Genomic DNA, 26611 nt, shown 5'->3' on the forward strand with positions numbered 1-26611 from the left:
CTGGAATTTTACTATAGTCTCCTTTGGGCAGAAGCAGGAGCTAAGGCATCAAGTATGCTGCACGATAGGACCAAAAAGAGCTCATGGATTAAAGGCTAGACTGCAAGACCCCTCCCAGACTGAAGAGATCTAGCAAGGTGTTTCAAAGAAATATAGGACATACTGAGGTGGGAAAAGACATATTAGAAGGCAAATTTAAAGCAAGTTTATGAACTGTGAACAATCTAATGAAAAAATCTTCATAGTGCTTTATGTAACTTATCCCTCAATGAACATTAATTTTCAATGACACATTTTGTATATACTTTTTAAGACAGAATGTCGATACCAGGAAACACAAATTAATATAACCTGCCTTCAGAAGTATGACAGTTTCTTCTGCTACTTGGTGACAATTTAAAACCTTGCTGTGATCTGGAAACCACCTACATTAGCAGTGGTGCTTGGGGCAGGTGGGATGTAGGCAGCTTTGCTTGAGCTTTGCACGGCATCTCCAAGGTGCCCTCCAGACCAGGTCTGGTCCGGCTCATGTCTGTGGTCTCCTGGTCGCAGCTGATCGCACCACAGGTTGGAAAGTGGGTCTGAGCTCTCCCAGGACCAAAGGATCCCACCTTTCTATATACCATGGAGCTCCCCTCTGAAGCTTCACATGGTATAGTTTCCATTTTCAGTACTAAACTATGAAGCGTAGATCTAGACAGGGGCAGGTGGCAAAACATAGGTGAAAGAAATGTCTCTCTTACAATGCAAAATGTTCAGCCAAGTGCTCTGAATGAAACAAACAAGCAAAAAACCCTAATGCGATCAAGATGTGCTTTTGTTTTTAAACTGCCTATTTACTGTCACAGACCTTTGGAGATTTCAAGGAAAGGGACGCTTTCACACATCAATATTTAATGTCATTAATATGAGAGGTTGTCTAAACTGCAATATGAATCTGTCTCTCCAGAGGTGAGCCTTACGTGCTTTCGATCAGAACAACACATTTCACTTCTGACTCCTTCCATTTCAAACTCATACTGCTCTCCATTTTGCTATTCTCCCCACCCCAGCCCATGAAAACACGTTCCTTTTGTTAACTGAACAGCAAAGCTCTGCCTCGCAGTGTGTGCATCACTCCTTCTCCTCTCTCTCCTTCGAGAAACCTGTAGGGAGTTTAAGCCAGGCGGTGACGAAGAAAAGTTTCAAAGGATTGAGGCGTGAAGCAGGGATCTGACTCCTTACCATCTCGAGACATTCCCAGGGCAAGACACTTCTGCAGCCGGCAGTGTTGGCAACGATTTCTGTTGGTTCTGTCAATTAAACAGTTTCTCTGCCTTGGGCAGGAGTAAGAGGCATTGTTCTGCTGACTCCGCCGAAAGAATCCCTAGGGACAAAGAGCAAGAGTGAGCGAGCACGGGAGAATCACCACGCACATGTATGTGCACACACACACACACACACACAGAGAACCACGTAAATGAATTCAATAAACTCTTATTTAGTGCAATTTCATTTATGCTACAGCTTTGCAGGTGCTCTAACCTTGCCTTGCATGACGAAATTAAAGAACATTCACTACTAGCCAGGAGATTTGTGTATTATTCTGTAAGGAATATAATTATTACTTTGTTAAAAGGCCAGCAATAGAGTTACAAAATACATTCCTATCCTACAAGAACCACCTTGTATCATCTAATGCTTCCTCCTAATAGAGGACAAACACATCTGTGTTTGTACACAGATGACGAAAGTATTCGTTCTCACTATTTTCCTTCTTTAAGGAAAGAGACTGGTAAAACCAACACTGGCTGTGCACAGTGTTAGAAGGTGAAGTCTGCTGCTTAGTTTAACCTGGCAAATGTTGATCTTATCTGGAGAGACACTTTAGGAGTGAAAAGTAATTCAAATTCAAGCATCCACAAAAGCACTAGGGTTTAATGACTGTATCAAGTAAAGCTCACATGCAAAGGAGAAAGCAACACCTTTAGACACTGCCATGAGAAAGTAATGACATTTTCTATGTCCATGGAATATATCATTATCCATTTTACCTATTTAAAATTTTGCAGTTATTCTAGCTCCTGTGAGGTTTTTCTGGCCAGTTGTTGGGCAATTTGACTAAAGATCAGCAGGCTATAACTAGAGTATTAACTCGTACCTAAGGGCCTCATGAGCTCCTAACCACTAGGAACGACACCAAGAGTCAGTGTTATGGTAGAAGTGACATGCAGTGGTGGAGGTGACAAGAGGAATGAAACCAGGGGATGAGGATGAGAGGCAGAGAGAGAGTTTTATTTGATATTCTTTTCTTTCCTGCAAAAGAAAGAACAGGAGAAACAGCGAGTCCAGAGAGAGGCAGAGGGAGAAACAAAGAGAAGTTCATTGGCAAACTTAGCCGCTTTAGAAGCAGGTAACTGCACAGTTGTGTGGTAGGAAAGATGAAGGATAGCCCAGCAACTGCAGGAAGCCATGAAGAGAAAAAGGGTAGAAAGTGTCATTACTGCACAGTTACACCAGTCACCAGGAGCAGTGACACCAAAGCGGTTGTGCCTTTCTAGGCTGGTTTGTAAACCGCTCTGGACCGAATCTGAAAGCAAGAGCTGATTCCATTTAGCAGGTAAAAACTGTGTTAACTCATGAGAGATATTAATAAGACATGGAAATTGCAAGAGCTGTGTGTTTTGGGGGAATGACAGTGGGGAAACTGTCGGCTACGTTGTAACAAGGCTCAATTCACTTGCAGAAGATAGCATGTGACGGTTTGCTCAAGTCCTAGTGAACTGCATGAGGACGGCATGGGGTGTCAACAGCGATGCATAGGACTAAGGACACTGGCGTTGCTAGTTCATCGGGTCAAGAGTAAAGAGACTCACTTCACCCAGCATGCGCTGGGTTTAGCAGTGATTACAATATATCTAAAAATTAATTTAAGTTGCATTATATGCACTTTGGGAAACATGGATATCCTTTAGGGGAACTATTAGGAAGAATCTGGTGGGGACTCATCTGATCTGCTTCACCAAAACTCTCCTGAAGTTGTAGAGAGGAGTTTAATTTAAAGCTAAATGGATGCTAACTGTAGGACATTTTTCATCTATTTGCTGAACTTTACAGTCAATTTTGTTTTTTATATAAGTAGGATTTTCCAGTTTAGATTTTAGCAGCTCCTCTGTGAATAAGGATTTGAGAGAACAAATGAACTAAATGAAGTTAAAAAAAACCCCAAATAACACTCTAGCATCGACTGTGCCTTATCCTATAGTGTTATTTTCCCCCAATTAACGTTGATTTCATCTTGCAAGAGTTTACTTGTTTATTCTTTGTCCCTCTTAGAAAAAATCAAGAGTCCCATTAAAATGTTAACCTACAACAGGTAATTTATTTTTCCAGGGAGATTTTTATACTCTTTTTCTCCCCTATAAGATCCAAATGTTTTATTACGAGGTATAGAGCATCACTTTATATCATGTTTAGGGGATCTTTAAATAATAATGGCTATATTTACAGGGAATAATTCCCTTTTGGGGAAGGATGAGACAATTCATTACAGAGGAGCAAGGCCTAAAGACAGGTCTCCCAATATTCCCAACACCGACCACAAGTCTGTCTGCATCTTGAACAATTCGCTTTATCCATCGCTGTCAGCCAGGCTGAAAGTGGGAATGGTCACGCCTGTCTGAGTTACTACACAAAGCAGTGCAAAAGCAGGTGCCAGTGCAAAAGCAGGTGCCACGAAGACACATGGGGTGGAAACCTGTCTTCAGGTTTCACCCTTCCAGCGCAGACAGTGGCAGAAGCACCATTTTGTTCAGGGGGCCCAGCACGTAACTCAGCACATCCAGGCACGCAGCCCAGAACAGCAGTGGTGCTGCGATGTCCCTTCAGTGCTTATCACCTGCGTTTGCAGTGGCATAGCTACTGGCATAGCAGAGGTGCCAAGAAAAAGGACTTCGTGTCCCTTGAAGTTTGTCGCACCGCCACCGGCAGCGCAATGCTCAGATGGTGGGTCCTGAAACACCGTGGCGGTCTGGTGAGGGGCTCAACGTGAGTGTGTGTTTGTGGGGCCGGCGTCTCCTCTTTCTTCCACGTGCGCTCTCCCTCTTAATTAATTGAGATTTCTAATGTGTTCAGACAAAAGGAGCCAGAAATGAGCCGTTATTAGTATGCAAGCTGAGCAAATAGTTATTTAACCGTTGGACAATGAGGAGCTGATTTATGCTGTCTGAGACAGCGCTTACCTTAAGAGAGACCTTTGACAAACTGAAACGCCTCCCATCAGACCCGACGTGAAAATTGACAGCTTTTTTCACGACGAGCTCACAAAACAAGATCAGACTAATTGATCTGATACTGCAAACTGGCACAAAAACAATAGGGTTAAAACTGCTGTAAGCGGAAGAGGAGCTCTTTATCTCAATAAGCAGTCTACATACAGAGCTGAGAGGTATCGTCTCCTCTCGAGGCACACACAAGGGCCAGCATTAACACTAATCACATCTACGGGAGACTCTACCCCTGACTGCTCTGTGTAGGCTGGGTACAGAGACAAGAAGCTCCTTCTCTGCTTAAAGCGTTTTTCTCCCGTTGTTTTTGTGCCAGTTTTGAAGTATCAGATCAATTAGTCTAATCCTGTTTTGTGTGATCATCATAAAAAGATGCTTATTTGCAGTCCAGTGTCACAATAAGACAGTGTCACAATGAGAGATGTTTCAGTTATGATTCTTAACGTTTCTGAAAGGAGGATCTGATCTTTGACAACATATTGCTTCTCAATGCATTGGCATTAAATTAAGCTCTTTCTTTCAGGGATGGCTGCATTCAAATTTTCAGATTTTTCAGATGTTTTAAAATTTTGTAAAGCATTAAGTAAATACAGACTTGCCATTTTGCTCTCCAAAGATGCATCTACCCTTAAATGTACCAGCTTGTGTCTTTGCATATAGAAGAAATCAGAGGTGCTCCCCCACCACCTTTGCAACTTCACATTTAAACTCGAAGCTGTAATACTGACGTGTGCAGTATAAAATTCTGGATTTCCATGAGTAATGAAATAATTCCTTAGATAAGCTAACCACAGAGCCTTTCTAAAATTGCAAACTGCAGCCTTCCTTCAGCTGGCTTAGGGTCTGACTGGAGCTGGTTTGAGCCCATGGCTGGGCTAACATGACGAAGCAGCATGGAGGGTGTTTTTACCTCCAATTCCCAGCAGTTCTCCTATGCTGGAGCTTAAAAGAGGGAAGGTAAAGGATCCTTTTACACTACTCATAATGTGAGGCATTTTTTCCTTTAGAGATTTGAGTTTGGCTTGCAGAGAATACAAAGGGGATAAAATACGACCAAACAGACACCTGTAAGCTTTTAAGATGCTGAACTGAGATACTGCACCAACTTTTAATGCTGTATGGATTGTATAGGAAACAAGAGAACAAAACCAGCTCTGAAGCTGATTTAAGGTAGAACATGTGTGACTTATGTTTGCCAGCCTCTGTATCAGCACTTATACTGCATCAGATGTGATTAATTCATGTTTCAAACAAGGAGGCAATTCTAAAGACTATTTGATGAAAAAGGAAAGCAACTAGTAAAATTAGACATGAAACACATCTATATCAGCAGCAGGCTTAACAGCCTTTGGCACCCCTTGCTTGAAAGAGTGTATTATTACGCACACAGATGCCTGAGGCTAATGCAGATGCTGATGACTGTGCTGTATTAAAATCTCATACCTTGCAGCCTTCACATGTGATGACTCCATAGTGTATTCCAGAGGACTTATCTCCACAAATTTTGCATGGTATCACTTCAATTTGCGCTGAAAAAAAAAAACCAAACAAGACATCTATTTTGAGTACCTAATTCTATTTCATTTCTTTCTTCCTCAAATGAAGATCATAAAAATTAGAGTTATACAGTAGGTAACCTGTTCACCCCCCCGACAATATAAAACTGCTTTGTATTGTATTATATGTTTCTGAATGCTTCGTTTAGAAGAATTTTAATTGCTTCACATTATGTAGTTTCTACCCACAAAACTCTCTTCAACAGTTTAAGCTATCTCACGATTAGCAAGTTTTTCCTCGTATTCTCCTCTTTTGTTTTTACTTGTAAATTTCATCATCATCATCGCTAATGACAGTCATTAGGGATCCTAAATAATTATCTAGATTGTTCTTGTTTACACTTTTCAAATATTCACAACTTTACTCTTTATTTTGCTGAGGTAGAATTACACGGCATGTTTCGATGCATTTTTCACAGCATTAAAGATGATGAAGCTTTCACATCCTTCAAATTACGGCTTCAAGACAGACCAAGACAGTAATTCCACTAACAGAGATGGGTTTTAAAATGACTACTTAACCTCTCTTTATCTTCAAGCCATTTGTTTCAGCACTAACTTAGAGGTAAGCAAGGACCATAAGCTGAGATTAAGTATCCAGTGCCTGTGCTCTGGGATTCTGTGGCTAGACAAATGATTCAGAAAGCAATCAGAGATCCAGTGGCAGGCACTATTTGAAGATGTTTGAATAGGGATATGTTCAGATCCTTTTATAAACAAAATGGTCACTTAATTCATAGAAGGAAAATATATTCTGCATATCTTCCATATTTTTTTCTTTTGCTAACATACCTATTTGCTTCCCTCAGCTGAACTTTGAATTCTGAATATGTTTTTCTTGTCTGCATTGTAAGAGCATGTGCTCTGTTACGTAGGGAAAGATTGTGTCTTATTCTAGGAAGACATGTTGAGGAGAAGAAATCCAAAACCTACTTTGCCTCCCATTCATTTGTTTTCCTGTGTGGGATCCAAGCCCCTCTGTAATTCTCATCCTACTAGATGATGACTGTTATAGCTGGTAAGACTGCTTTCCGGCATACCCAGGGTCAGCAGTAGCACCAGTTCATATCCTTGGGTGGTACAACTGAGAGCTTGTGTAGTTGGCCTACCCTGAGTACAAGGACTGCTAACTCTTAATATGTTGGTTGGACATGTATAACTCCAAAAGGGACTGGCAGACTGAGGAACAAGATTATATTTTAGGTGCTGATCCCCAAAAGAGCATTCCATTTCACATCTATGGTCACTTAAAGGGGTCATAAATGCTGGAAAAAACCTACTTAAAAATGACTGCACATTGTAAGCTAAGCACTAAGCACACTTCTACAATGGATGCTGCGGCAATATGATGATGGCATGATCTGGATTTTGCTCAGTTTAAACCTATAGTTATCATTTATCACTCCTAGTAGAAGACAAGAGTTTTCTATGAGTAATCTTCCTACCGACATGAGGTTGAAGGACCAAAACTCAGAGCAGTGTCCTGCAGAGGCACTGCACATCCCCTTGGAAGGTGTAGTGCATCCCCCCACGGCAATTATGTAGGCTACAGGTTTACAGTAAACTCCATAAAGCGAACATTGGCGGCCCCTGTTCTCTGGAAACCCAAGTAACTATTACCCTGGGACACCATATCCCAAAGGAGCCAGGGAAAAGAGAGATTCATAGATGTCTGGAAAAACTTTAGCTTGCCACTGTGAGCTCAGTTTCCTGAGATGTTATCACTGATCAAACACATTTTTAAGCAAGGCTAGCACTAGTCTAGGCAAGCAAACCAGCTTTTAAATTGTTCCCAATCCAAAATGGCTAGGCTGCATTTTAGCAGACTGTAATTTGTTGTTAATATGTTTCAGATGGAGAAGACCCAGAACCAAAATCTCGGATGTCTTTACACTTAAGAAAGTTCATATGCAGAACATTAACCATCCTGGCATGATATCCCCATAAAATTGAGGGAAAATCTTTATAAAAAGAAAGCTGCAGTTCCTTGGCAATTTTGCCTCTTCTACAGTTTGATCTTGCTAAAAATTTCCCATGCCTTATCCCCACTGAGTTCATTGAAACATTTAAACATGCACCTCCAGGTACCGATGTTTGAGAGGCTAATTCAGCTAATTGCTCACAGATCCGTGCTTGAGAGTCATGCGGAGGGAGCAAGGTTGGGCTCTGGGACAACACGCTGCTTTCTGTTGACATGCCTCAAAGACAGATGTCAGTGCAGGAGCTACAGTGGGAATACGAGGGGATCCTCAGGACAAGACAAGACACAGGAGGAAAAAATAAAAACAATAAGAAGATACTTTTAATGTGGTTTACTCGCATATAGTCTGTAACTGCGATAGGGACAGAGACAGAGGAATTGATCCTGCAACACTCACGGCATTGAGCACAGTACTCGTCACTGTGAGCAATTAATATCTCCATGTGTGACTTGTGATTATAAGCACTACACTAACGGTACATATTTGTGGATCAGGTAACTAAATGTTAAGGCTTTGGGTTTCAATTAATATGAAATAAATACTTTAGGCCCACAACTCATCAGTTAACTCAAACCCTTATTCAAAACTAACCATTTTATAAATTAGTAAATACAGGGTCTCTAGCAAATTGCTGCCACAGCTCTTTGGAGAACACACAGAGAAGGCAGCATCTTTAGGACACAGAAGGCGTTTGAAGAAGTTTGGAAAAGTAGACTCTGCTACTGTCTCCTAGGCATTTCTTTTTGTTCATAAGACAGCAGAACAATTTAAGGATTCGTAACAGAAAACTCGAGTCGTTAATTGTACAGGCCAGATGAAAAAGAAGCCACTGTATTCCCAGAAACATCTTGAATTACTGTAATTAACACCCAGTGTACCAGGTTTCTTTTGCAGATTTAATGATTGTCAGGGGCTACTACACCTTTTTCACATTGCATCTTTGTTCAGCCACTCAGGATTGTATGTTGTCTTTCTTTCTCCCTTCTCCTCTTCGACCAACAAACAGTTTTGGGAACTGTATATTCTACCTCTCTTTATAGGTATTATAAAATAAGCAGCTTATTTCTGGACTCCTTACAAGTACAAAATGCATCCATTCAATACTGTTCCCTGAATATTGAAGTAAAAATGGAATGAACTAATACTGGAGTTGCCATAACGGTAACTTTCAGCAGCATAGCAAAAGAACTTATTTTATTCCAATGTAGTAAACATGAGGAAATGTATAACAGCAAAACTACCTATGTCCACTTTTAAAGTCCTTCCACTTTCCTTCTTACCCATTTAACAATGCAATTCAGAATAATAGCTCCTGCCTCTTTTCTAGCAATAACATGTCTCGACTGTCCATTTGCCCAATTTTTCAACAAGCACATTCAGTTTTCCTCCTTCTTAAGGAGTATCACTCCATAAAACTCTGCAAAACCACCATCATCCTGATATCTAACAGAACAGTAATAATGGTTGGATACTTGGTGCACTGTGATGACTCAGCTGTGATGCTGTGGTTCTTTTATCAGTACCATGGCATTGTCCCATCTCCCTGCTGTATTCGTCTCTTATTTTACACTTAGATTTTACACCATATACCAAGCAGCTGGTAACTGTCCCTAGGTTTATATGGCACCATGAAAATCAGAATAGTGCAATGAAAATGAATTAATTGCACATGAATAATAATAATAATAACAATAATCCACAGAAGCTGGGTTCACCACCTGGAACCTAATTCATTCTCTCTGGACAAAAGGAAGAAGAGTGAAATTCTACTGAAGAAGCAAATACAAAATCACGTAATACCTTTGAAATGAACCACTGAAAAAAAGAAATATGTACTTAAAGTCATCTTCAAGCCAAGCATTAGTTATTTTCTCAAATGCTGCCTCAAGAGGAATAAAAAGTGCGCTGAACCTTTTTTTTTTTTAAACCTGGAAAGAATATACTCACCAAGACAAAATTCATTATTCTAAAACAAGGCAGGCAATAGTCAGGTTTCAAAAATTGTTATATTGGTGAAATTAGAAATAAATCTGAAAAGAGATATAGAGTTTAACTTGCCAAATTTCTCTTGAAACAAAGATAAGAATCAACAAGGCAGCTAACGCGTCCATCGTGTATTGGTTAGGACCACCACTCAAAGCCATATGTTGTCTGACAAGAAAAAAGCAAAGCTTAGGTTTTACGTAATCCTAGTTTAACATCTGAGGAACTTCATTCAGTAGAGACAGGACTATAATCTCCCAGACTTGTATTTTTGGTTCCGAGGGGAAAAAAAAGTCTCAAGCTTTCAATAGTTAGTTCTTGATCAAAAGAGTAAAGTATAATGGGCATGAACTTTGAAGGGGAAGTCCTCTCTCTAATTTGGTGATCCAGGAGGGATTGTACTTGGAAACATCAAGGATAACCAGAGAACCAATGGGGGAAAAAAGCAGCTCCTTCACCTTCCAAGAATTCCCTCCACCCTTAAGCTGGAGTTCTTAGAAAACTGCCGGTAGATTCACCCTGTTCACTTTCATGTCTGTATCCCTAAGTGATTTCAAATTAAATGTACTCAACTCTTTTTATTTAGTTACCAATTCTGCTATTTCATCCTGACCTCTGTGAGTTGGACAGTTCTTTTTTTTCTTCCTGCACATTACCGTCAGTAGAAGTTTCCAGTATAAGTTATGCCACCAGTTAGATGTTTCTACTTCCTTTGCAACTGGATTGGGCGTTTTGTGGCTGCGCAATAACATTTCCACTGCTTTGCATTTGTATTTAATAACCTGAAAATACTCAACCAAGGATACTAGTTGGGTTTTCCAGCCTCTTCTATACCTCATGCAGTGAGAGCTACGACATTAGCAATATCTAAGCAAGCTAATTAATGCTAGCTAATACTAATTAAATGTGTCTGTAGATACATGTTTGCTGTCAGCCATACCCCAAATGAGCTGTTAAAATAAGCAAATATGATGGAATTCACACCGGAAAATACCTGCTTGATAAAACCTTAGCATTTTTGCACGGTCATACATAAAACCCCGGCTACGTGTCTGCACCCTGGACTTTGTTAGATCTGTGAACGCTGGCAGGTCCATTCTGCCAAGGGCCCTCTGCGCATGTGCAGCAATGCCAATGAATCCCAAATATGCCAAGTCTACTGCTGACATGCAGAGACACGCAAATTCGCAAAATGCAACAGTTCTTGTATATCTATGTTTCACTGGCCACACTGGGCACACGCAGTAGACTTGATCTGTACATACTCTGTGCCAGTTTGTCAAGGATTTCAAGGGGACTGGTAGTCCTGGCTGTTGGATATCCAGAAATCTGACAGATCATTACTCAAAATAGCAGAGCGATAGATTACTACTAAAAAGATTGTTTTCCCCATAAATTCGTACAATTGGCAGGTCTAATTTCCTTCATGGCCTCCTGCTCTCAGCTGAAATTTTTTTAGTTCATAACCAATCTCACTCAGAAGGTTTTTTGGTGACACATTTTTCCCCCTCCTATGATTTCCAGAAAAAAAAAGGAAAAAAAAACCCACTGCACCTCACCTCATCCTACAGATCAACTCTGCACTTTATTACCTGACTGATTTAAAGACTACAGGAGAAAAGATTTGAAAAACTTTTGAGGCTTTTCAATGCAAAAAAGTAATCTTTTCAGGTAGTTAGACTGTGCTTTCTTACTGTGTGTATTTAACATTTATTTTTTAAAAGGTCAGGATGAAGCAGACACACGAATTGTAATGCTTGTAAGACTGACGAACAGTTTCAGAGTAACATAGTGTATATTAGCCTTTTTGCAGATTTCACATATGAAGGAAAACTATTTATATCTACACTGTAGATACATACTTGGACAACTTTCTTGAGTCTGCTTATCCTGTGGCCATAATGATGTTTACAGACCACTGCCGAGTGCTCTGAAATTGATAGATGAAGAGTAATGAGAGTTCAAATTATTATGGCTGCTCCAGAGCTAAAGGTAATCTCCCATCCATCCATATTATCCTATCTTGTTGTATCTTATTTGTTATATACTAATTTTGGAACACATCTGGAAAAAAAAATTTCCACTGATTATTTGCCTTTACATTCAGAGTGAAGGTGAAATTATAGGAGAAAAAGGAGCGTAGTAGAACAAGTTCTTCCCATCACAACATTAAGAACAGAAATAAACAAAAATGCTTTTGTTCAAATGCCCTTTCTTTCCCTTTCTGAGTGTAACTACAATAGGTCTAACAGGGTTATTTAATAGTTTATGAATAGTAACAAGTTGCTGTATGTTGTGACGGCCCACGGCTACAGATGAGATAAGATTTTTCAGGTAGATATTATATCTTTTATTAAACCAGCAGACATATTCTTTCAAAAAGAAAGGCTTTTGGGGCACCAGCCTTTCATCATACCTGAGATAGAAACAAAGGACTTCAAACCTAAGACAAGTTAAGAATAATTGCTCGGAGCTGAATTTCATTATGCTAATCAATAAGAAAAGCTGGGAAATTTGCAAGGTTGTATGATTCTCTGTGGAGCAAAGGTGGATGTGAGCAAGAGGAGAACCGTAAGAGTCTTAAGACTACTGATACGATGTCAGGAGATAATTGATATCCACTTATTTTGGATTATCAGTAGTTTTTTCTGCAGAAGTGATGATTTTAATGAGTTAAAACTTATGGTAAATTAACAGAAGATCTGTAAAGTGGACTTCCATTAAAAGCTTAAGGATTATTATGAGCCGGTGGTGGAGATGCTATTTCCTGGACTCAAATCAAAGCTATGCAGCTGTTTCATCAAGAATGGCAGTCCAGAACTCAGAAATGCCAAAAGGTTAAGAAGACCTCAAAGACACTGAAGTTTCCTCCTAGCAGCTTATCTGTTTGCTTATTTTGATGGCGACAGGCTGGACTTAGCGTGGGAGCCACACAAGCACCTGAGGCTGTCAGGGCCTTTCCAGGGGTGGTTCAGGGAAGGGAGCAGAATCAGAAGCAGAACCACAAGTTTTCTGTCCAGGACAGTGAAGGTTAGTACAGACTAAGTGCAGCCCAGGGGCCGTATCCAAAAATATGAGAATCAGGCCCCTTGCCAGAAGCTATGGCTCAAAGCCTGACCCCTGAAAGGATGCACTCAAAGAGACCACAAAGGGTCAAAGCATCAGTAACTGTGACAACATATCGACAGCTCTGTAGGTCTGTATGGAAGCATGTTCATTGCCTTTCAGTGTGGGCATTTCTATAATAACCTAGGAACTCTTTTTGTTTGTAACTCATATGCATGAAAACTATGCGCGCAACTTCAAAGGATGGTCTTGAGGTAAAACAAGTTACCACACAACAAAAACAGGTTGCCAAACCCACAATTTGGGCTCCATAGGTGAGTCCAAATCAGAGTTATTTAATTAAATTCTCAGAACCGTAGCCTGTGCCCATAAAGATCTCAGAAACTTGCCTTATTCCCAGGGCAAGATTTAAGTGTGTAATAAATGCAGAATTCTTACTGTACGGTTTCTACTTCCCTCAAAGACTCAAGCAATGGTTCTGCTGATACTGCACACGTCCCCTAAAGAGATTACTATTGTAATCCCAAATATTATACTAACCAAGCTATCTTATATTTGAGCTCATCGGATCCAACGTTCTGCAAATAATCTCTAGCAGCTTTAGCTAGTGTTTATATAAGCTGGTCAGGAGCTGGTTTGAGCAATGAAGACCATGTTTTTCTATGCAGCTGCCTACACAGTAAATGTGTGCTTGCTCAAACAATAGCAGCCAATCCAGAAAATATATTGCATATGCAAAGTTGTTACCTAGAACAGGCACACTTAGTATTTACTCCGTCAAGCTATTTTTCATAATTTGTGGACACTCATTGATATAGCTTACAATATAGCAACAATTTAACAGTTTAAGGACAAAATCCTTCTCCTCCTCCTTTGTCTTTACTCAGTAATTTGCTTAGAAAGCTGCTCAGTGTGGCCTGGTGGTTCTGTTTGTTTGTTTGTTTTTTTTTTTGTTTTTTTTTTGTTTTTTGGATAGACAGCAATCCCTGGCTATTTTTTTCAGGATGAATGGACCAATGAACTTTGCAAGTTGAAGAAGAGCGGGACGGAAATGAGCTCATAACTTATTTCAGCTTGCAGTGGAAGGCAAAGGGCAGTGCTTAGTCTTAACCGAGCCGGAGCAGTGCCCGTTCGTGGTAGCACCTTGTCCTCCAGCCCGTCACGGCTGGGCTGCAGCTGCAGCATGCTCGCAGTCCTTTCATCCTCCAAACAAAATATCGTTGTGCTCAAACGCCCCAAGTTTTCTGTTCTGCCTGTAACACCCAAAGCCAGAACTTGACGCAATGCAAAGCCACCAGGAGAAATGAGGATCGTGGTACGGTTCAGGCCTCCACGCAAAAGCAGCTGACAGTCGGCAATTTCAGTACTCATGACTCAGGTGCCACTGAACGGAGCCTGAAGCCCAGAAGCTTCAAGTATAATCCTATTTAACTCCTCCTCTAAGACTGTTTATTTTCCAGACTGCTTCCCCAGCACTTGCTCTGATAAAAAGAAGAAAGGCTGCAGCAACACCAGGGACGACGAGCCACTGGGAACAGCCACAGCCTGTGGGGTGGGGGCTAGTGGTGTAATATCATGGTGCATTGTGAATGATCAAGAATTTAAAGAGGTTTGTTCAAGCTGTGGATACACACAAAATACAGTTGCAGGACCCACAGAGAGTGCAACTTTGGAGACAGCCAGGCCAGAACCTTGTCCTATCGCCTCACCTCTCAGATATTCTATTTTTCTTACTTATTTGGATACTTACAAATTATTTTTGATAATTAATGCAAAAGTTGTGCACAAGTTGTGGAAGACGCAGAGAAGTTAAAATGCGCTTTTCTTTTATAAGCATATAATCTAACAGAAAAGAATCAAACAGTATGTAACTCTTTGCTTCTGGATATTAGTGAGTTATACACTGATAGAAATAAGTGCAATTAAAAATATGATAAAAACCAGAAAAATCACTATGTGAGACTTAGAATGAAAAAGTATTTTACCCTCTTATAAGTAGGTGATCTTGCCATTCAAGTAACCAGGTATTTATGTTTTATATCCTTCCCTTTTGTGAACATTTAATCATATATGGTAAGAACTGATTTTTACTGAGCTCTCAGAATACTCTGCTTTCTATAAGCTATTGCTATTGTTAAGGTTTCTGTAGGAAAAAAGCTATATATAAAATATGAGTCTTAAGAGGAATAAAAAAGCACTTCAAAATCCAGAAATTGCTACATATGGTAATGTACATAAAAAGTCTAATAAATTAGTATCCTGTATGTTCCTTTAAAAAACTTATATGAAAATTCTCTTTAAACATTGTTATTGCTACCTGAAATCTTAGCAGGGAACTGGGTACAGGAGACTATACCCAAAGATGATATTTCACTTTTCAAGTTATGAAAATGTAACTTAAAATGACTTGAACATACTGTTAAAGTACATTCAGTAGTTCCTGATGGCTTTCACAAACTCTGGAAAACAACTACTTTCCAACATTTCTCTCTCTTCTACACATGGTACGTTATAAATATGATATAGAAAAAATCTTCCACATCTAACAGTGATGTATAACAAGGATGTATTTCACATGGTAAGTGTTCTGCTGTGGAAATCACATATAAAATAAAATAGTTTTCATTTCGCTTTATCAATTAGACCAATACCTTATTTGTCAGACTAACTTAACTGATTCCCTTTAGCACCTCATCGTTACTACCAAGACACCTCTCCTCTATGCTTTTTTTGACTAGACATGCCTGTAAGAGTATTTAAATACTTAATTACATTGACTGATCTTTTCCTTATTCTTTAATGCTCAGTTTTTCCTAAACATAACATCCCCAGTATGAATTTTTATAGTTCTACCAGTTACTGTAGCAAGCAAATGTTACAATAATTAAATTTCTGGAAATTTCTGGAGGTTTTCTTTCATTTATCTAACACTGAAAATTAAGCATACAAAGCAGCTCAGCACTAATCTGTGGAGAAGTGTATACACTGGGTCATCTGAACATACACATTTCGATACAGCAATCCCAATATATCAAGCACTACAGAGGGTGGATCACAAACCAAGGTGTGGGAGAGGCAAAACAGAGTGAAGGGGAGCATAAAGGGTCATTTTGCACATTGATAAGCACAGTTTTTTGTCAACATCCCTGCTTTTTTTCCCCTGCCCCTCAATACTCCTATTTCCTGGAAGGTTTCTCATTCCTGGCATCTCTGTCAACCTAGCTGGCCATTGCAATTAAAAATACTTAATTATACTGTTTTCTGACTGCCTTATGCAAGATATCTTCAGGAAAATTTTGGCTGACTTGAGTATTAAAATCTTATACTTTGATTAACAATAGTATGGTAAACCATAGGGCATGATGCAACTTAAAAAAAAAACATTCTAGTAAGCTAAATATATTGTGTATTTGCAGTCCTGATAAACCACTAATTAATGCAGCTTTTCATGTTAAATGTTTTACAGCTTGAGGCTTCTTGCCAAAATAGCTAACTGTAATGCTCAAGGAAAAGTTCATAAGGAAGAATACATAAGCATAGTTTATGTATTTATTTTTATTAATGAGTATGTTTCAGTAGCAAAAGCCTTTTTTAAAAATGGGAGGGTTTTTTTTTTTTCTTTTAAGATAGAAAATCAGCAGGCTGGCTGCCCAAGGGAAAGAAGGGATGGGGAAATGTGTTTCTGGTACAGATTTTGGTTCTGATTCACACTAAGTAAATTTGGAGTAACTCAATACACTCAAGTAGAATTACAGCAGTGCCGCAAAAAAAAAAGGATCTACCTTGCACTGCCTGCGACCTTACGAACTGCCATCAAAGTCAATGGAAAAATTTCCTGTCCACTTTCCTGGGGATTTGTATCAAACCTTGCAGTATCTTCCCTGATACCTTAGGCTATAACTCCTACGAGGCAAAATGACAACAGCCACAGACAACAACAGGAAAACAATAAAAATGATTTCAGACCACAATGACTCCAAAATCTTCTGACGTTCCGTCCTTAAAGCTTTTTGAATTTGATCATATTTTTGCTCATCACTACGGATTTTCACTTTTGCACTTTTTATTTAAAATCCTTGCCCTGTCTTTTGAAAAGTAATCAAATCAGCTGGAGATACTCCTGGATTTGCATCTGTTGCAGTCTGAAAAATGTTATACTTCCCGACTGTCTACTTACCAATTTAATCTGCCATCTTTTAACACAGTAGGAAGAATTAATCTTTAGTAAAACTCCAAGTGGAGTTGTCTCAGGATTAGATTTTGCACAGCGTGATTAATATTTCTCTATTTATTCTTCATGGGAGTACCTCATATTACTAAGCAAGGGAAGAAGAAAAATGTTTGAACTCACCAGTTGCATCAGTTTTTATTCGGGGTTGAATATCACACATTTTGTCGTAAATAAGTAAGACGCCTAGGTGCAGAACAGTATTCTTCCTACTACTCTACTTATGCACTGTTATACCTGTGCTGTTGCAAAAGTGGAGGCTTAACAGACTGCATTAACAAGATTAAATGGGAGAAGTGATAAAGGCGTAGACTGTTCCATTTCATTAGGGAAGGGAGGAAGACCGCTTGAGGAACAAAGTGATGAAATAGTATTGTCTTCTGATACGGCTTCATATAGAAGGCATTTCTAATTCCAGCCCAATCATTTAAAAATAATATTTCTTTTCTGGAAATTATGGAGATAAATCTCAGCTTTCCTTTACCATCAGTCATTTTTGTTTCAGCCGATATATGTAAGGAATGGAGGATTTAGAATGGCACATGAAAGATGCCAAATTACTACAGATAATAAAACCATCTCGTGAAATAATACCTATATTCTATCCTACCTGCTAGCTCCTCCGGAGCTAATGAGTTGATTTGCTCACAGTGTTTTTATACTCCTTGTGACAGACCTGACTGAACTTCCCCCGTTGGACTCCTGTTACCTTAAAGTAATATAAATTGAATCCTGGCTACCCCTAGTTTGTATGGCGGGGGGGAATTTCGGGGGCTGGGGTCTGAAACTCCCCCTCTCAATATGAACCTTCTAATACAGTTGCCAGGACCCTGAAACTGTTGTTCTTTTTTTTTTTTTCCCCCCTAGGTTCCCACACTGGTCTCTGCCTCACATCACGTTCTGCTTCACACGTTATACCTGCAAGGGCAGGCGGGAGCTGTCATACACGACACAGGCAAACACAAAGCACTGTGAGCTTTACACGGCCTTTCTGACAAGAAAAAAAAAACTGAGGCACAAAATGAGAGCTCTTTTACAAGACAGTTAATAGTTTGTATACAGTGCTGCTCACTAATTCGCTTTTCCCTTGGGAGCCTTTGTGGGTTTTCTGGGCTCAGAAAGAATTCCCCTCCCCTCCCCTTTTACATATTCCCAGGCTTTTTTTCCTGGGAGAGCTCCACCAGGTTTCTTCATTTCCAGGCAACCTTCCCCTGCTAAACCGTACTCTCATGTCCTAACCTTTCGCATAAAGTAGTTGTCGGCATAAGGGATGATTCAGATTTTGACAGTCCTGTTGTGCTAACTCTGCACCTTCGCTCCCTTGGAATTCTTGCAAAGATAAAACTGAGAGGACCTCGTTTTCAAAACGCAATAAGCCTGCTACAAACAGAGGATAGTTAATCCCACCTACTCTTAATAAAAGGTGCTCAGAATTGTGGCACGGACACCTTTCTTTGAATGTTTGCTCTGGTTCGGTGGTCGAGGAATTTTTAAAAAAGGAACTGATGCTAGGAGAAATATTAGGAGAGAGTTCCAAAGTTTATCAAAATAAGGAGAATTATTGAAGATTATGAGAAATACAAAAACCAAACAAACAAATAGATGAGCTGGGAATATGCAGCCTGAAAAAATATTTTTCCAATAACGGGGAAAGCAGTCTTTGAAGGATAAGAAGAAACAGGATACGTTCATTACTTATAATAACCCTTTTAAATCTGTATAAACATTACACAGCTATTTTTTTGTGACTGTTCCTAGAAGCAGTCACGTAGGCTACATGTGATGCTATGGGTTTATAATCTTAAGTAAGGTCCCAAACTCTTAGCCTGCTGCATTTCAGATGAATAAAAATGCCCCGGCTTGCTAAAAGAATAGAAATTGCCCTCTCTCTATTATTTCATAAATGGAAACCTTTGAAGTTATGGGGCATAATTATTTTCTTGACTGGATAAATAATTGGTGTATAATTTTCCTCCTGTTGCAACAGCATTTCATTCTGCTGAAGTAGTGATTGCCTAACAAGATTTCTAAGTCTCGCTGTTTCATAATATATTACAGTTTCCTATTAGACACACCGCTTCCCTCTCAGATAAAAACACGGATCAAAGAAATGGCCAAAAGAAATGAACAACATTTAAGGATTTTTTTTTCATTTTCTCTTCTCTAATTCATGTAACTGAGAATTAGTTCTGCATGAGTCAGGAAGAAATCAATAGATTGTTGCCAAATATTACAGACCTTTCTGATGCAGGAATTAGCTTCAAATGGGTGCTGAGCGACAAGTCCAGATATGCTGGATTTTGAATTGAGAATTTTCACTTGACTACTAGCCTAATAAATCACCCTGTATGTCCTATTGGGTGTGCTCTGCCTTCACAGGCACCAGTGAAGGCACACTTGGGAATCAAAATTACTAGACAATATTTGTGCTTCATAATGAGAACTCAGTTCCAGAAAAACTGGCAATATTTGAACTTTTACAAAGAAATACTCCAACTCCAAAGTGTTTTCTATTTTAAGTTTGTATTTCTAGAAATGCATCTCACTGACTCTCAGCTGAAGAAAAATGATATTGAGGAACAATTATAAAAGCTAAACAAATATAAAATGAAAACTCCACTCATTTATAGCCTAGTAGTTATGCAAGCTCTGATACGCACACGTTGCTAGCTGCATTTGGACCAGAAAGCTTTCTTGTGAATTGGCTGAATAGACTGAACCAATGCACAACACAAATACAGGGGCTGTCACAGACCTGGCCTTTTTGTAACTGTTTCAACACAAAGCCATCATGAAAAGAGCCTATCTGCATGTTCATGAAAAATGTTGCCCATGTTCAGTTCTGCAGGATGAAATTCAACAGAGAAGAAAAGGGAAATGTTATCTGGTAAATATTTTTAAGGACCAGAAAGGAAGAAGGTAAAATGTTTTTAATGCCATAAAGCTTCTCAAATCCATAGTTTGAAACCAGTTAAAGCTATGGAATCTAGCCTTATTCATTTATGTCCTTACAGTTAATTCTCTCGTCAGTCTAATTAGCGCAGCAGTTTCTATCATATTATGATAACACACACAATCCTAGGCTATGTATGGAAAGGAGGAATATAAACAATTTATCTCAATAATTTAGAAAGAAAATAAGCTATAAAAGTTGTGGGACAGACGCTGACATAGATGTTTGTCCTTTGGCTTCTCAAAGACTTAGATATTCAATGAGGTAATTGAGTGGCTATTACAGGTTTTTCTAGAGATTGCAAATACTGAAATTGTAACCTTTCGCCCATCCTTATTCTACCCATGAGCCACGCATAATTATTCATTCACTTTTGTGCATAAAATGCTCATAAACTAATTACTTCGTAAGGCAAGGAAAAAACAAGGGAATTCCTACCTCCAGAAATACTGTTCCCTACTTAAAAACAAAATCCAATACGATGTTATCTGTTCTCCAATGCTAGACTGGTGCTCTCCAACCTCTTGTCGCTGAGTCTCACTTCAGAAAACCAGCCATCCTTTGCCTCTCAATAATTGGGCTTTGTATCCAATGCAACGCCCAGAGATTGCTGCTGCCCCTGCTGGCAGCTGTCCATGGCTGTATTTTCTGCCTCTGCAAAACTTGGTGCTGCTGGTTTGTGTGGATCCGACTCCACGGGATGGCCACCTTGGTGGCAGGAACCATCCTGCTCGAGACCCCCATGCATGTTTCTAGCTCAAGGAATATTCAAGCTGCTCTAGGTAAAAACTGTTCTAGGTAGCACTTCTATTTAAAATGGTTTGGCTTAACAAGGGCAGTCTGGCCAGAGTTTGAGAGAGCAATAAATGGGGAGATGAGCGGAGGGGCGTAGCTGGATTCACTCCCACCCGGACACCTTGCTCCAGTTAAGGGCAGGCACCAGCTGCAGAAGGAGTGACACAAATGATGTGAGAGTGTGCACATACAGGAGCGCATGGGTTCAGAACACAATTTGGTGCGAACTGGTGTAGGGCCGCAGAAGCCAGCGAAGCAGCACCAAATTATATTAAGTGTGGGTCGAGGTCCTCTCCTCATTTATTCCTAAATTACAGTGCAGCTTAAAAAGAAACGAAGAGAGTGTTATTAAAGGGGCTGCGGATAACTGCACTCTTCTCTTGAAGGCTGCATACGATACAGCCCCCAGACTTACTGCCATTGCTAGGGGAAACTGAGCAGCAGCTTCTAGGTTGTGGCCCCGCATAATTTCAAAGAAGGAGCTTCTGTAGGAAGTAGGTATTGTCCTTGGAGAATGGGATCAGATGAACCTGCTGCTTGCTCTCTTTTGCTTTGTATATTCTTCAGCCAGCAAGCTCTGATCCACCTTGCAAATGTCCTTTTGGATGTTGGTCTTCCTCCCGTGTGAATACAGAATAGAAAGAATAGTCTTGCTGCATCCCGAAGTCTTGTGATCTGTAAATCTAAGTCTCCACAGCCCTGGGGACATTTCAACAATGTGAATCAAGCTCTATTCCATTTACAGGCTAAAGATACAGACATGGCGATGCTACCTCCTGGTTTAAAGAAAAATCGATACAAATGCATAGAAAATCCAGGCGCTTTAATCAAGGCTGCTATATATGGGGGATATATAAGAGAGATTAGTGCAATAAATTGGAAGCAGGGCTTTCTGTTGTTTTGGTTTAGTTCAGTTTTGTTTCCTCACCCCCGGTGAAAAGTAAACCCACCAGATTGGGTGAAGGGGAGGAGTGAATGAGAGGCAGTGTGCTATAAAAGGTCTATTAGTCCAATGTGCAGTGCACTCTCAGTTCACAGAATTCAAAAAAGATAACAGAGGCTGTGTCTCTGTGTGAAGAAAAGAAGTATCTTTGGAAAACCTTGTAACATTAAGATGACAGCCTTCCTCTGTTAGTATGACCTCTAATGGCTTTGAACAACACTGAATGAGTTTTAAGAACCGAGAACGAGATGGTTAGCCATAGAAAATTTTTAGGAAAAGCAAGGACATGTAGAAAATAGTATCTTTGAACCAAACTGAAAGTTCTGACCTCAGATTTTGAGCTGGTCTATTATTAAACTTCTCTGTGGAAATTTGCAGTATCTGGATGACCTGTTCTGAGCAACTTTTTTGTCTCATGACTTCTTGTTCCACCTTCCAAGGAGTGACAGGCTCCTCTGGGTAAAAAACCTCTTCCCTAAAAGTTATGCTGGATCTCTTTGGAACATATAAGGAGAGATGTAGGGCTAAATCCACTCAGGACTGGATGCTCACACAGCACTTAATCAGACTACCAAACTATTTCCATAACTGATTTCCCAAGAACACAGCAGGATTTTTTTTTTAAAAAAAGATACTTATGTGGATAATCTGAAGAGCCAGAGTTATGCTAAACAAGCATCACTGTGTTTCCGTGATGTCAAATCTCAAGTGTCAGAGTTTAATTCGATCTCGAGCTATTGGTTTTTAGCACTGGACCAAACTACCTGTCATCAGACATTGTCTGAAACAACTGGGCAGTTCTTATGCCTGTGGAACTACTGATGATTTCCACAGTTTGTACTCCTAAAGGTACTTTTCCAGGGTGATTACAGCTATCAGTACTATGAAGATGTACCTAACAGAGCCCTAATGGAAGCAGAGCAGCCACCAGTACTCCTTGAAAGTCTCTGCCATGCTCTACCGAGGCCCGGGATACCAAATCAGCCTCCAGATGACTGTCAGTCCAGCACCGCTGGCTCACGTGTGCATGACTGGGTTGCCTTCAGCGGAAGTCTGCAGCAAGGCCCAGGCTCACCTTCGGTCAGGATACCTACTCTATCACAGTGCCACCTTTCCTCCCGTAACAGTAGGGTGATTAGAGAGATTTTTATTGTGGCTGGAGACCGTCAGGACTACCACCAAAATTCCTACTTGGTTTGTCATAAACATAGCACTTTCTCCCACTCAACGCCCAATCTGTAATTGATTGCAGCACTTCTGACAATGAGCTAACCCGCTCTGCATTCACACACATTCCCAAAGATGTGAAGCACTGGACAGTTTCAGCCCATATGCTATGCTCCACTCTTCACTGATTGCCTGATTTATTGATATGTTTTATTTTGATTAAAAGAGCCAACAAATACTCTCTTAATTGTGAGTCACCTTCTGAAAAGTAGGAATGCTTTGAAGGCTGCTTTCAAGTTTAACCCATTGATCTATATTATTCTCTTTTTGCTTGATATTCTGAGTATGAAATAGCTTGGCTATCAAACAGTAGATTTCTTTGCCTGCATTAGTTAAATAATTACAGGTCTCAGACTTTGGTCAGTTACAGAAATGATGTTATTATGCTGGCTCACAATAAACAAGCAAATGTTAAAAAAAAAAAACCTCACAATGCATCTCACCCTAAATCAAGGCATAATTCTGTACTTAAGTATATATGCTATAGCCCCTCCTTCTCCATCCACTGTGTCTCTAATGAGCCTGTTTTCCCATATCTCTCCTTCTCCAAGATTGGTATATCAGAGTGATAAAGGAAGAGTCTAGGCTGGACAAGGTAAAAAAAAAAAAAAGAAAAACAAAAACCTTACTTTTATGGTCTCTCATTGACCATACATGCATGAAAGCATCATAAGGAAGTCAACAATTGAACTGCCTTGCAAACATGAATTGGAGAGAGGGAAAGTAAGATTTTAACCACATTTTGTAGCTTTTCTGCTGAGGTTCAACAGTTGAAAACAACCAAAATATTGTCTCTTTGTGGGTCTTACAAGCTTATGAGGCCTCATTTGTTTGCCAGGATCATTGTGCCTCCACAAAAAATTTCAGATTTCTGAATTTTCTCTGAAAGTTCAAAAACAATGTCAAGAACCTGGTCTGACCTTTAAGGAAAGCTGCAAATTACACAGGCCTGTGGACTGGGAAAAAAGCTTACAAGAAAAGTGGAGATAAATCTAAGAGGGTATTTTGGTTTCTCTTTAAGAAAGAATAAATTGCTTTCTACATTAATAAACCAGCAGTACAAGCAACCCTAGCATTTTTTCTGGAATTACTGAAGTGGTCTTTCAAGAAGAGTAGCCCCTACATCTTGAGAAATCAAAAGCAGAACAGAGGGATTTAAACAAGTTTGGTAATTAAATAAACGGTGTTGAAAAACAATATTTCCAAGAGTTTCCTAATATATAATACAAGTCTTAATCTTCAGTACTTTACATAAAGTATGAACAGAGACCTCTTGGTTTTACTCCCGTGACATACTGGGACTTCACTCTGTCTCCTATAACATAGTCCACTTTAAAGTCTCTGGATTATACCCTGTAATTATAACGTGCATTTGGAAACCTAGTAAGACAGGACAATTTATCTGCCGATGACCACAGTCACCTTCAGTAAGTTAGTGAAGGCAATGCAACGATACATAGTTCAGTCTGAGACCTCTATATTTCCACTTTAACATAAGGAAATAATAATATGTCTCAGACACCGCTGCATTGTAACTATCAACAAATGGTATCTGACTGGCAGCAATGTTCTGCCTGTGAAGTGTGCTTGCATCATGTACCTTCAGTCTGCCGAGCCCAGATACTGGAAGCAATGGGCTGAAATGACTAACACAGCAGAATTATTTCAGTAGGGATCTTGGACCTCTCATGAATTCATGCTACATCTCATTGTGGGGAGAAGGGGGATTTTGTGCCTCGTTTTAAACTCAAACAAGCTTTCACAAATAGGAAAACTGCCTGCCACGGTATAAGATCAGCTGCAAAGAAAGCATCACTGCTGGGTTTCTAATCTTGAATCTTGTGCTCATTAATAATACACAATAAAACATCAAACCTTTCTAAAACAACAAGCCCAGAACTTTGCTTTAATACCTCTGTCAGCACTTCTCCTTTGCACTCCTGAAGATGTGGATTGTGCTCTTTGACAGAAAGAGCGAGTGCTTTTAACTCACTCTTCTAAACACCACCACAGGCTTCTGTTTCCAAGTACAGCATGTGAATAATAGATGCAGAGGTCAACAATTTTAAAAATTGAAAAAAAAAAAACCCTAACTAAAGGTCATGTCTGCTGCAGGCAGAAGTAGTGTAACTGACGGGGAGCATGCACCAGCCAACATATTGTGCTGCTATTTTAACAATGCCATTCAACGGGATCTCCAAACACATGGCAAAGCTTGTGGCACCAACCTTGAAAGTCCTCCAGGAAGGCATGAAATGGAGTGGAGATAAACTGCAATCAGTATGACAGCCTTGTTCTGAATGGTTACACGGAAAAGATATTCATCCACAATGAGACACATTAGATCCAACAAACAAATAGTGGAGACTCCTGAAACTTCTGTACTCTGATACTTGTTTTTCAGAAGCAGTTTGACTGAAATTGGAAGTGATAAACCTGTATGAAGTGCCTAAACTCTTCTATAGTATATGGACAGTTTGGGGTTCTTTATTGGATCTGGCCCTTTCTGGCTTGGCCATATAGGAAAGCTGGAGGAGGTAAAGAAAGTTTCTAAGGTGTCTTGGATGATCTACTAAGGAAAGTTTTAATTTTGAAAATTTACCTCATTTTGTTCTCAATAGTGACTGACCAATAAAACGGTATTAGTGAGATCAGAATATGGGGGAAGTAGTGAATGAGTGATTCTGATACATTCATTATATATCAAATGTAAACACCTACCTACAGTGATGTTTTGCCTCTTTGCCTAAAGTACCAGAGCTTTTTTCTTTCTGACAAAACTTTAATGAACATAGTTGTAATTTCGTTAAGGCTAAATGGAAAATAGCTTTTTCATTATATCTGCTTATGATTAAAGCTGTAAGAGAAAGCCAGGTTATAAGCACAGATCTAGCGGCCAGTATCTGGGAGGGACCTCAGCCACCATGGAAATGTGGCCCCGCCTGAGACAGAGCACAATAGCTTCTCAACCTGAAACAGTGGTACAGAACAAGAAATGCAAAATGTTCTAGCCAAGCAAATCTTCAGGGGACATTTAGTTAATCAGGAAAATATGCATGGAGTACTAGGACTAATGTGTCAGAACGCTTTCACCACGCACGGTGAGAGCCCTCTGTATGAGCCCCTCACCCTTTAATGCAACTGATTGATAGAGCCTATCACCATCGACAGGATAAAAAGGAAGAGCAATACCAAATGAGTCACAAGTACAGTTTCCTACCACGCTACTGAAGTAATACATCCCTGTTAGAAGCCTTTCAAAAGGCCATTTCAAAAGAAACAAGAATGAGCTGTAAGGAGAGAAGAGACCTCCAGTAGAAATGTGTGTTACTGCAATTTTTTCATCACCATCGCACTGGTGTGTCATTGGGTTGGGTATTATTTTCTGACTTCCCCTTCCAGGAGGTGGCAATGAATTTAGAGAAATGAAAAGTAAGCCTTTTCTCTCCCCCTCTTAGCTTCTAACAAAACCTCAAAACAAACAAAACTAGTGACAGAAAACTGCAAGTGGGGAACGGCACAAATTTTTGGAGAAAAAAGGTTAGCACATTTCCCAGATCCATTCTTTGTCATTTTCATGAAACATAAAATCCTATGGATAGAGAAGTGTGCT

General features: G+C 39.7%; 2 protein-coding genes across 2 annotated transcripts in view; one reads left to right on the plus strand and one right to left on the minus strand.

The window, feature by feature from the left end:
- The window catches only part of LOC135324166 (uncharacterized protein C9orf40 homolog), a 206908-nt gene extending 183299 nt beyond the window's left edge, over positions 1-23609 (plus strand). The window contains exon 3 of the transcript XR_010385514.1: positions 23594-23609. The gene's annotated coding sequence lies outside the window, so the exon portion shown is untranslated. The remainder of the gene's footprint in view (positions 1-23593) is intronic.
- LOC135324165 (nuclear receptor ROR-beta-like) overlaps positions 1-26611 on the minus strand; it is a 143887-nt gene that overhangs the window by 40538 nt on the left and 76738 nt on the right. Inside the window, exons 2-3 of the mRNA XM_064499827.1 lie at positions 5709-5794; positions 1225-1366 (exon numbers count right to left, since the gene is read on the minus strand). Of these exons, the coding sequence (XP_064355897.1) occupies positions 1225-1366; positions 5709-5794 (228 nt within the window). The remainder of the gene's footprint in view (positions 1-1224; positions 1367-5708; positions 5795-26611) is intronic.

The sequence above is a fragment of the Dromaius novaehollandiae genome, chromosome W, assembly GCF_036370855.1.
Source record: "Dromaius novaehollandiae isolate bDroNov1 chromosome W, bDroNov1.hap1, whole genome shotgun sequence".
Taxonomy (NCBI): domain Eukaryota; kingdom Metazoa; phylum Chordata; class Aves; order Casuariiformes; family Dromaiidae; genus Dromaius; species Dromaius novaehollandiae.